The following is a 12,103-nucleotide window of genomic DNA, read 5'->3' on the forward strand; positions in this document are numbered from 1 at the left end:
AAATCGGTATTGCAAAACTATTTTAGGGTTCCCCCTAAAATGATTTTCCAGGAACTCAAAGGTCTCGGTAGAACAGATCCGCTATAGTTTTTACAGCAAATTTAAAAAACTAGTTCGTGCTACAAATTCATCAACACATCTGTAGTTCATACATAGCTTAAATATAGATCAAACTACAAATTAAACCTAGGGGAGGCCGACTAAATCGTTGAGGCCGAGGTGGAACTTCTCCGTCGACTTGCGATAAGAGTGGGCGTATGCGTGATCTTCCTTCGCGGTGGCGAGCCTGTCGGTGAAGCCTTCTTCTCCGGCCGCCAGCACGCACTCTGCAGCGAGGAGCTCGGCATCCACCTCCCGGCACCTCAGGGTGTGGGGGAAAAGGGCTTCATGGAGCTCAATGAAGCCGGCCCACACGCCATGCTCTCCGATGTAGGAGAAGCGGCTGTGCTTGCGCGCCTGATTCGACTGCCATGGCGCGGCGGCGAGCCAACTAGAGTTGCCGGCATCCGCGTCGTGGCGGGCGAGCTTGCCCGACGGTGATCCACCATGACACTACTCCCGCGAGCACCACCGACCATGGATCAACGGGAAAGGAAAAGAAGCGCATGACTAATTGCTTGCGAGAGAAAGGAAAGGAGACAACGAAGGGGACTGATTGCAGCGGAGCTTATTCGATACGCGAACCCTATAATGCCCCAACCCTGTAATATAGCGGCGGTAGTTACTCTGTGCATTCGGTTTACATGGTTCGGTTTATACGGTTTTTTTGGTTTGTACAGTATTAATACTTCGGTAAATACGATATGAAATTAAAATACAGTTCGGTTTCAATATATACCAAATTATCTCGGTAGGGTTTTGGTATATACCGTAATAACCAAAGTTGGCGCCAAATTGAAAATAACGTAATAATAATTTACAAATTTATGACTCAAATCACACACTATTTTACATGAATAGTATATAAGAATAAATATATAAGTATATATGCATGCATGGATTCATACCGTGATGGTTATGGACATGCTTAGCATTTTTTAAAGAGAAAAATGACTATGTTACAAGAAAGATTTGTATGCTTAGTAGTGAATTTGGCTCATGTACAACAAAAATGACAACTTGTATGGTTGTTGGCCTCAAGTACAAATATATTTTAAACTTCAACTTATTCAGTTAACCATCCGGTTTTTTTGGTATATTCCATAAAAGCCAAAGTTCAAAACTGTATGAAAGTTCATACCATACCGAAACCAGAAATCATAAAAACCATAAAATTGGTTTGGTTCGGTTTATTTTCGGTATGATTTTTCGGTTTGGTTTCAAAACCCACATAGTGAGGTGGTAGACCTAGGCATTTCCGGGCTGGGCCGAGTTTCAAAAAGCCCGACCCCAAAATCCCAAGCCTGGGCCCGGCCTACCTTTTGTATTTTAAATTATAAAATAGCTACTTTGGGAGATTAATACTATAATTCTATGCTTATATTTATATAAAAAATTAAAAAACATGTTTTGTCGGGCTTTTCCCGAGCTATGGGCCGGGTTGCGGATGGAAAGTGAGGCCCGAGCTCGGTCCAAACATCGGGCTTCAGGCCAAGCCTGTCGGGCCGGGCCACCCATGCCCAGGTTTAAGCGGCGGACGAGCGGATTCGCGGGACACCTGTAAAACAACGTCTTCAACTAGGGTTTCTTGTGCCGCCACCGTTGTCATCTAAAAAATTTAGGTCCCCTCGCCTCCGGCTGCCATCTTGGCGTTGAGAGGTGGGGGGACTTCGGATATTCAAGACCTCTATGTTTCTCGCCATCGTCTAGTGATCATAATAGTTTTGTGAGAATAAATTTTCTCTCGTTCTTTTGGCGGTGCCATGAGGTTAGAGAGTTTTTTGTCCTCTCAGATCCAATTATTCAGATCTGATGAGTTTATGTTGTTGTGTCAAGTTTTTTTGTTAGTCTGATTCTTTGTGGAGGTGAAATGTTTCACTGACAACATGGTGAAGATATAGTGATTTGACGGCTTGCATTTCTGGGGAATCATCCCCGGCCCAAGTACGTTCATCGATCAAGACTTCACATCTCTTTGGATGGGCGACTCAAGGCGCTTTCAAAAATCATTATTGATAATGTTCGTGCGGGTGAAAGAGTAACAACATCGTTGCTCCAGTCAAATTGCAACCGCTTTATCTAAGTCCTTGGAGTATTTCTTCAAGCAGAGATTGACGTCATGAAGAAAGTGTTTTCAAGAGATTTCATTGTAATTCTTAGTCATAAGAGTTACTTCGTATTTTCTTGGATTTTAGGTCCAATCAATATACCTATAACTATTATGAGTATAAATAAAGTTACAGGTATTTTTTCTAAAAGACACATGTAAAACAAATTACGGACTGACGGACTTTTAACATACCTGTTCCAGCCGTAAAAATGTGAAAAACTGTAAAACCGCGGAAACTATACGGTCCGGGCGAGGATACAGGGGATGTGCTAGAGCTGCTCTAATCCTCCGTCGTCGCCATTGACATTCCGAACTCACAGGCTCAAAAAAGTTCATTTTGTTTTGTTTTGACAGGGCGTCTTGCAAAATGCAAAATTCGCAGGAAGAGCCATTGCATTGCATCACCCGCTCCCTGGCCTTAGCCGCACTGACAGACGAGCCCAGAAAAACATGGGACCCACCTATCAGTAACTGTAAATCTGTGCCTGAGACTGACATCAGTTGCCCTCCCCGTAACCCTCCCCTCGACTGGCCGCGCCGCCGTACCCACAGCCGTCTGGACCCCCAAAACCCTCGCTTAGCACGCGGTCTGCGATCGCTCCCCCCTCCCCCCTCCCCCCTCCCCCACGATGCCTCCGTCGATGCCGAAGCGGCGGCGCGGCGTTGCCGCCTCACCCCGCTGCCGGAAGAAGCAGAAACGCCTCGACGCCATCTGCGACGTCGCGCCGACGCCTCCCCCGGGGGTCGGCGGCGGCGGCGGCGAGGATTCCGACCCGGAGTCCGTCCGCCGGAGCACGCGGTCACGCCGCGCGCCGGTCACGCTCGACACCTCGCCGGCCCCCTCGCCCCGCCGCATGAGGCCCCGCCGCGGCGGGGGCGTGGCCGGGTCCAGTGGGAGCCCGCGGAGGGGAGGCAAGGGTAGGGCACGGGGCCAGGCGGTTGCCCGAGTAGTGGACGGCGAGGAGGATGAGGAGGATGGCGGGGGAAATGCGGCGTGGCGCTCGCGGCTGCGGGATAGGGCAAAGGGGAAGGCCGGGGCGGGGAGGCGAGTGAGGACCCTGTGGTTCCAAGATGAAGACGAAGATGAAGAGGGGATTAAGGAAGAGGGGGGCGAGGAGGGCGGAGGTTTGTCATCGCGTGGGAGGGAAATCAGAGAGGGCGAGATCAATTTAACCATCGATGTTAGTGTACAAACTCACGAGACTGTTGAAGGTGTCACTGTAGTAGAAGAGGAAGGTGAGGAAAAAGGAGCAGGGGAGGAAGGTGATGAGTGTGACGAGGAGGAAGAAGCAATTGGTGTGGGAACTGATCTAGACGAAGGCAACATGGAGGAAGTGGGGGAGGATGATAGTTTGCAGGGTGAAGAGAAACCTGAACAGTTGGATTTACCTGTACTAGAAGGAGAAAATGGTGATGAGAATACTGATGAGGTTGAGTTCGGCGATTTAGGGGAGAATGAGCAGCTCGATGTGCACCATGGGCAGATTGCAGAAGTGAGCAACCTTCCTGACGAGCAGCCAATGGAACTTGATGGTCCTGATGAGCAAGTGGAAGAGGTCCAGCAGGATGAACAGATGGATGATGCCCCAAATATAGTGTTGCCTGAGGAGGCTCTGAACGAGAGAGTCGGAAAATCTCTAATTTCAGATGAAAAACGAGGAGTTGTAGATGTTAAAGAAGGAAGGAGGTGTGGGCTATGTGGAGGAGGGACTGATGGGAGACCACCCAAGGTTGCACTGCATGATACTGCTGACAGCGAGAATGAAGCCTATGAGGGTGCCATGCCTTCAGAGGAGCCCAACTATGATATATGGGATGGGTTCAGTGACGATCCTGGATGGCTCGGAAGGTTACTGGGTCCAATACATGATAGATTTGGGATTGCCCGTGTCTGGGTTCATCAGAATTGTGCAGTTTGGAGTCCCGAGGTCAGTTCCTGCAATGTGTTTCAAATTCTTATGTGTTTATATGAATGTGTATGTTGAGTTACTTCTTTCTTCTGTTGCTTATTATTGCTGTTCTTTAGCTCTATTTTTAAGGAAGGCATGCAGCTATGTCCTTGTCTATACCCCCCCCCCCCTACTGTAGGGGAAGGCCCCACAATATAAATAGGAGCTCAGATCTGTGCCCGCGAGAACTTGAACCTAGGTTGTGGGTTTGTACATCCACCTTCTCATGGCCTCACCCAAGTTAGTTAGGCTCACTTCCTCAATAACCCCCTCTTTATCACCATGATTGTATTTCCTGAAAATAGTATGTTCCACTACGTGGTTAACTGGTTATGGATAAGCATTGGTTGCTGTGGATTACTTGCTGAATTCCAATAGAATGTATTGCCAATAAAAACAGCTGAATGCATCCATATACACCATGTTAGTGATGCTGAGAATTTTTTTTTTTGGGTGTTAAATTTCAGGTTTACTTTGCTGGTCTGGGGTGCCTAAAAAATGTAAGGGCAGCACTTTGCCGTGGAAGGCTTTTGAAGTGCAGTCGGTGTGGCAGACCTGGAGCAACTATCGGGTGCCGTGTCGACCGGTGTCCAAAAACCTACCATTTGGTAATTACTTTATGCTTAGGCTGCACTTCATCATTCTATTATTTCTCTTTAATATGTATTATTTATCTCCCCGTCTCGATTCTGTAGCCTTGTAGTCGAACAGAAGCCTGCATATTTGATCACCGGAAGTTTCTTATAACTTGCAATGATCATCGACATCTCTTCCAACCTCAAGGCGATAAATATGCTGAACTGCTCAGGAAGATGAAGATAAAGAAGATGAAGGCCAATATCAGAAAGTTGTCACATGATGCATGGAGAAAGGATATAGAGGCTGAAGAGAAATGGTTAGAGAACTGTGGGGAAGATGAAGAGTTCTTGAAACGTGAGGGGAAGAGGCTAAACAGAGATCTTTTGAGGATTGCACCTGTTTACATAGGAGGTTCTTCTGAAAATGACAAGGCGTACGGTGGTTGGGAATCTGTTGCTGGGCTTAGTGATGTTATTCAGAGCATGAAAGAAGTGGTGATACTGCCTCTTCTATATCCTGAATTCTTTAGCTCTTTAGGTCTTACACCACCAAGAGGTGTTCTGCTGCATGGTCATCCTGGTACTGGTAAAACACTTGTCGTACGGGCACTAATAGGGGCATGCTCTCAGGGTAACAGAAGGATTGCTTATTTTGCTCGAAAAGGTGCTGATTGTTTGGGCAAGTATGTTGGGGATGCTGAGAGGCAGTTAAGACTTCTATTCCAGGTAGCTGAAAAATGCCAACCTTCTATCATATTTTTTGATGAAATGGATGGTTTAGCACCTTGTAGATCCAGACAACAAGACCAGACGCACAATTCAGTTGTAGCGACTTTGCTCTCGTTACTTGATGGCTTGAAATCACGTGGCTCAGTTATAGTTATAGGGGCTACGAATCGTCCTGATGCTATAGACCCTGCTCTTAGGAGACCAGGAAGGTTTGATCGTGAGATATACTTCCCGCTCCCCACCCTAGAGGCCAGGTCTGCCATTCTTTCGTTACACACAAAAAACTGGCCTAGTCCTATTTCAGGCACATTCCTCTCAGCTGTTGCAAGCCAAACTATTGGATACGCTGGTGCTGATTTGCAGGCAATTTGTACCCAAGCTGCATTAAATGCTCTGAAAAGGACTTGCCCATTGCAAGATATCTTACGCTTCGCTGAGAAAGGAACTGAACATGGACAACTTCCTCTACCATCAATCACCGTGGAGGAAAGGGATTGGTTGTCTGCTCTTGCAGCAGCACCCCCACCCTGTTCACAAAGGGAAGCAGGGATTGCTGCAAATGATCTAGTTTCCGCTCCTATTGATTCCTATCTTTTACCATGCCTTCTTAAACCATTACTTCACCTCCTTATTTCCCTCTGTTTGGATGAACGGATCTGGTTACCTTCGTCTCTTCTGAAGGCATCTTCCTCTATAAAGGCAGTGGTGTTTTCGTCTATGGAAAAGAACAACGTACCTCACACTTTCTGGTCTTCCTATCTTCCCTCTTTGATACAGCAGAAAGATGTTGGAAATAAAATTGTATCAATCTTGTCAAGCTATGGTCTTACAGCATCTCAACTAGGAAATCATGGTTCAATATTGTTAAGTCAAAACAAACAACATGAGAAGTTCGATGACCGCAGGTTGAGTTCCACCTGTTCTCTGAACAAAGGAGGGTTAGCATATAAGTTAGCAGGTTTTCGAGCTTTAGTTGCTGGGGCACCCAGATCAGGCCAACAACATCTAGTCCGTTGCCTTCTTCATGGTTTTGTGGGTCAGACTGTAATACACAAGCTTGATCTTGCAACTATGGCACAGGAGGGAAATGGTGACATCCTTAATGGATTGACACAAATTCTGTGTAAGTTACTTTTATTTCCATTTTCTTCTGAAATGTTGACTGAGAAGCAGTTAACTTTTCGTCTGTGTTTTTCCTGTACCTTGAGTGTCAATTTCTTTGCCTGCGTATTTTATTTTTCATTTGTACTGTCCATATGCATGCAACAGAGGCTGGGGATGAATAAAATCTCCACCATCTAAAAAAGGTGACTCGTGAGTATGTGAAATTAATGCCTACTCAGAAGTTATCTGTATAAGAATCGATGATAAGTCAACAACTTCCTTTAGGCTTAAATTTGTTCACTTTGCAAGCAGATCCTGTCATTATGAAATTTTCATGGTGCTGCTGTTGCCCGCGGCACAGTAACTGCAGCAGCATAGAGAACACTGCCATGACTTTGGACTAGTATTCTCTGCAGTTATAACGCAACAACATATTCTGTCCTGTCTAAACAGGTTTGGATGTTACTTAGAAAGCAGGAGCTTTCCTGGATGTAACCTTCGGTCATGTATTCAGGAGTATTTAAATAGACAAATACATTATAGATAACTATCTTATTGGGCTTCACTGATGTGCATGCGCTACTCTTATCTGATATGGGCAGCTAGTCATCCACAACCAACCGACTTTTCACAAGCACTGTGCAGTTGGCACGTAGTAAAAACAAAAAACTTGTTTTATCAAGAAATTAGCTATATGAAGATAGTCATGCACCCGATGTTGGATCTTTCTGCTGATCAAAGTTGCATTTTTCTGTGAAGAGTTCATCACATATTAGAAAGCGAGTTGAGCATGTAGCTAATATGTATCTACATTGGACAATTCAAGTTGTTTTATCCATTTGAGGTTGAATTCATTTCAGTTGAGCTGCTCATTGCCAAGTTACTGAATATATGCGCTGAAGATTGATGCACCATAGCAATGATGATTCTTTATAGATTGAATTTAATGCGAAGTTGCCAACCCATATCTGGCCTGATGTAAATTAGCAGACTTAGTTTAGCTGAACCATTATCCTTTTTTGGCCACATCATGTGAGTTTAGAAGCCATTGTCACCCTATACAAATTCCAAAGGCAATCAATGTAATGTTGTTTCAGTAACTTATGTTCCTGGAAGAGAATGCCTTTATGGTTTTATATATAGGTAAACTATGTTATGCCCAATTCCTCTTTTAGTTGATGTCCAATGATCTATTGACTATCCATCTAGTACTCTATTAGTATCTTTCATTTGTTTCCAATGGATATAAGTGAGTAACCATAGTTTGTTTCTGCTTTTCCTTGACCAGTGAAAGGTCTACACCTTGGAAGGTGCATAATCTACATGCCTAGAATTGATTTGTGGGCAGTCAACACGGTCCATGAACAGGAAACAGAAGATCATGGGCACAACATGGGTACAAGCAAGTTGGCCTCCTCGCCAGTTGAAAGCATGCCAAAATGTTCAGAAGTTTGGAATACTTTGGTTGATCAGATGGGTTCATTATCAGCATCTGTATCCATAAGTGTTCTGGTAAGCTTCATCTCCACTCTTCATGCCATATGTCTTTTGACTTCCTTTTTGCTTAAGATTTTCTGTATATATGTATGCATATTCGTACTGTCCTCCATAAAATGTCACAAAGGAATGTGCATGGTAAGTTCATGGCTAAAAAACTGCATTTAAGTTCATTAACACAATGAGTGCGCCTCTGAGGATTTGTAGTCATGCAATGTTATCACCTTGTTTGCATTTCTTTATATGATAATCTAACTAAAAACAACTAAAACTGTTATTAAGAAAATGATATTTTGTATTTATCTTTGTTAAATCATGCTTTTGGGCCTTACAACACAAACTTAAAATGACATAGAGGTTGTGATCAGTCCATGCTGCAACATATAGTTAGTTGAGAGAATCTTTACATTGTAAAATATTTCTGCTATGGCTCTTAGTTAATTACTGAAAATATCTGGAATTAATAAACAAAACCGTAACGTAAAAGTCACTGCATTGCCAAACTAACCCCAATTTGCTCTAGAAGTTAGTAGCAAGTAGTTCGTAGCTGGGAGTGATTGCTCAAATTCGATCGTGCAACATTGTATAGCAGCAGTTCCCCCACGGATCTTAATAGCAACAATAGTGATGTGCTCAGTTTTGTATATGTTATTTGGTCTGTTTGTGCAAATGATAAAGAGCTGGTTGGTTCATTTGTTGCTGCCTTGCTGGTTTATCTTTCATCTCATATTCATGTTGAACACGGTGAATGTTATCACCATTGCGATTGCCCATCACTATTTGGACTTGAGATTTAGTGGTAATTAGCTGACCTGATTATATATAAATGGGATATGTAGCTGATAATTCACTTACAGGCCACTAGTGAGCTGAAGTTCCAAGATCTTCCATGCGGAGTCAAGCATTTCTTCAGCACACATGTTGTAGATGAATGTCTTAGTTCTTCAGAACACACTGTACCAAGATTCTCTGTGAATGTTGACAGCTCTATTAGCTGGGACGAGGTGCTCAATTCATGCGCTTTGCGGTTATCACATGACTTAATTCAGCATCATGTTCAGTTATTGCATGACAGGGCTCATAACAATCGTGATGAACAGAAAGAAGTCTTTGCGCCCATGGAAATTAGTGCACCAGATGAATCTAAATCCTGTGAGAACCAGGAATCCATCATATTGGCGAAGTCTTCTTTGTATGTTTACAAACGGCCCTCATATCCTACAAAGCTGGCCACGTGCAGTGCTCAGCTACAGCCATCAGCATCTGATGTGAAAGATAGAGAGGAAGATCCTGAGAAACTTGATTTTCACGAGAGTGTCTCAAGAAATCCTTCTAGCAGAACTATGAAGGGCAATGAATCACTTTCTATTATTGCCTTCGGAATTCAGATACTGCAGCACCCACAGTTCTCTAAACTCTGTTGGGTTACCTCAAAACTGCGGGAAGGCCCCTGCACTGATATAAATGGACCATGGAAAGGCTGGCCGTTTAACTCCTGTTTATTACATAGCAGCACCTCATCCGTTAAATCATTGTCTGAAGGACACAGTGTTGTTAAGGGCAAGGAGAAGTCCCTTTGTGTGAGAGGATTGGTTGCTGTTGGTTTATTAGCATATAGAGGTGTCTATGCATCTGTTACGGAAGTCTGTGCTGAGGTGAGAAAGGTTTTGGAACTGTTAGTTGAGCAGATCCGAATTAAAATTTTGGAAAAGAAAAGTCGATATCGGTACTTCCATATTCTATCTCAAGTAGCATATCTGGATGACATCGTGAACAGCTGGGCGTACACCTTCCAAAGGTATGCCTGACGAATCAGTCTCATGTTTCTATTGATTGCCAGTATTGTTTTTTTTCTTAAGTCAGGTGCGCTAGGCCAGCAAGATCATGTTGGTACTTAATATTGCTGATCCTGTGATGAATTTTACTGACCTTTGTTTTCTTCCTTTTGCTTTCATCTACAGATTACATCCTGACACTAGGACAAGAGCATTAGGTACAAAGACAGCAAGTCTAGGAAAGTCATGCACAAGAGAGTGTGAAAGTACCAGTTACGCTACAGAAAGCAATGTACTGGCTGGTCCTGTTGGCGGCTTTCCCCACGTCCAAGACAATTCAGCCCAACAGTCACACGGCCATCTGGTTGGCCCTGCTTCCTGTCCTAGTGAGATGCATGACAAGCCAGTCCAACAAGGTCCTGACCAACTTGAAATTCATAGTGTGGTCTGCAACATTGGTAATGATCATTTGACATCTATATCCAGGATGGATGCAGTGGAACATGATCTTGTCTGTTCAGCTTCGCCTGATGCGCACAAAGGTGCTCTTACATCTGCAGATCCAGTCATAAATGATGGAGGATCTGGTGAAGTAAACAACGGCTGGAAAATGTCCAGAGTAACCAATGGTAAAGAAAAATGCAAGCCAGATATTCAAAGATCTGAAAGCCTCTCTAAATCTGTTGAAGATTTCAATAATATGCAAAGGGCAGAAAATTTAAGTGCATGCCCAGCTACTATGGACAGTGTAGAAGTATCAAAGAAGACAATGTCTTCTGAATCTCATGGCAGTGGTAATGAGCTGAATACCAGCTTTCCTCTTAATGATGTTGGGTCAGGTCATTCGATTAATGGTCATATGCAAGATAGAAGAAATAATCTCTCAGTTCCAAAATCTTCATGTCTATATGAATGTTGCTCCTCATGCTTCCGTGCTGTTTCTAAGGTGTCTCATGATATTCTTTCAAATTCAGTACGGCCTAATAAGCATTGCTTAACCGTTGATGATATGCATGACATTCTCTCATCTTGCTCACTGAATCTACTAGCAACAGTTGGAAAATGGCACAGCTCTCAAGGTGTAGTTGGTTGTCAAGAAGAGATTGGAAAAAAGCGTTATCTGGAAATCATTTCAGAGCATTGTGTTTGTCAGGGTGATGTTAGTTTTGTTTCAAGGGATTGTGCATGTCACTTGGAAAGCAGTGCAGAGGCCGAAGCCAGTAATAAGGAGAGGCATTCTTTATGTGGACAATCATTAAGTTTTTTCTTCAAGGATGGTGTTTTGATGCCACAAGATCTCACTGCAGGGACCACACTTCATTGCAGCTTTAAAAGACTATGTGTTTGCTCACTACCTGGAACGATTTCTATGCTCGTTCAGATCCCCAGTTGATGTGATCATGCGGGCAGATAAAAATACAATGTGTTTGTCCATGCTAAAGATGCTGCGGTTTAGGATTTTTGCTCTGAGCTGACCCACCTCCAGTTCTGTACATACCACAAGAGTAGCAAGTCTTCTGTTTCTCATCCTCGATGCAACTTCACGCTAGCCTTCTGCAAATAAATCTCCTTTATCGGTTATGGTTGACAGTGGAATGCGCCAATGCGGGCTTGCGTAGTCGGTGTGAGATATGGATTGGTTGAAGAGAAGTGGAGCAAATGATCTTCTGTTAATTAAGTGGCTCTGTTATAGACAAGGACTGCTGTTACTGATGCTGGAATCTGTAGAACTAGATGAATGATGATGCCTTCTCAAATCTCATTGTATTATGTATTACAACTCAATTAAGCCATCAAGTTGAAACAAGGTTGACAAATATTAGCAGATTTGGGTGTTACATTCAGACTGCTCACTGACTCGCTGGTATGCTTTGTAATGAGCAAATAGCTTTCAGCATGATAGTTCTGTATAATTGTGAGTCTGCTGTTATTCTGACATGAGTGAAATTAAGAGTGCTGTTTTTTGTTATTCCAGCGGAGTTAATCAGAAATAATGACTAACACTATTTTGTTGATTGGTGGTGACTATGACAGTATATTTAACAATATAGAGAAAGCAGTGAACCTTAGGTGTCAGTAAGAAACTCTTATCAGATGTTTGATGCAAAACTATGACTGATGGGTTAGAACCCCATAGGTAATGTTTATATGCAATGGTTAGGTCGCACATCATGTCAAGTCTCCGAATACTGCCACAGCAGCAATACATCGATTGTGTTAGGGGTTATATTTGGCCATGGCTTATCTGTTTTGAAGCTAAGA

General features: G+C 43.5%; 1 protein-coding gene across 1 annotated transcript; it reads left to right on the forward strand.

Moving 5' to 3' along the window:
- Positions 1–2,804: 2,804 nt before the first annotated feature.
- Positions 2,805–11,663, forward strand: LOC123078771 (uncharacterized). The gene is made up of 6 exons (XM_044501378.1): positions 2,805–4,137; positions 4,626–4,766; positions 4,854–6,588; positions 7,858–8,081; positions 8,924–9,864; positions 10,028–11,663. Exons 1-6 carry the CDS (start codon positions 2,839–2,841, stop codon positions 11,232–11,234), a joined length of 5,547 nt encoding a protein of 1,848 aa, XP_044357313.1. The 5' UTR covers positions 2,805–2,838; the 3' UTR covers positions 11,235–11,663.
- Positions 11,664–12,103: the final 440 nt, after the last annotated feature.

The sequence above is a fragment of the Triticum aestivum genome, chromosome 3D (genome assembly GCF_018294505.1).
Source record: "Triticum aestivum cultivar Chinese Spring chromosome 3D, IWGSC CS RefSeq v2.1, whole genome shotgun sequence".
Classification (NCBI taxonomy): Eukaryota; Viridiplantae; Streptophyta; class Magnoliopsida; order Poales; family Poaceae; genus Triticum; species Triticum aestivum.

Excerpts from the sequence above, each read along its gene's own strand:
- LOC123078771 (XM_044501378.1), top strand. The coding sequence starts at position 2,839 with ATGCCTCCGTCGATGCCGAAGCGGCGGCGCGGCGTTGCCGCCTCACCC. Across the intron at positions 4,138-4,625 it reads GTGCAGTTTGGAGTCCCGAG|GTTTACTTTGCTGGTCTGGG; the intron begins GTCAGTTCCTGC and ends GTTAAATTTCAG. Across the intron at positions 9,865-10,027 it reads TGGGCGTACACCTTCCAAAG|ATTACATCCTGACACTAGGA; the intron begins GTATGCCTGACG and ends TTTCATCTACAG.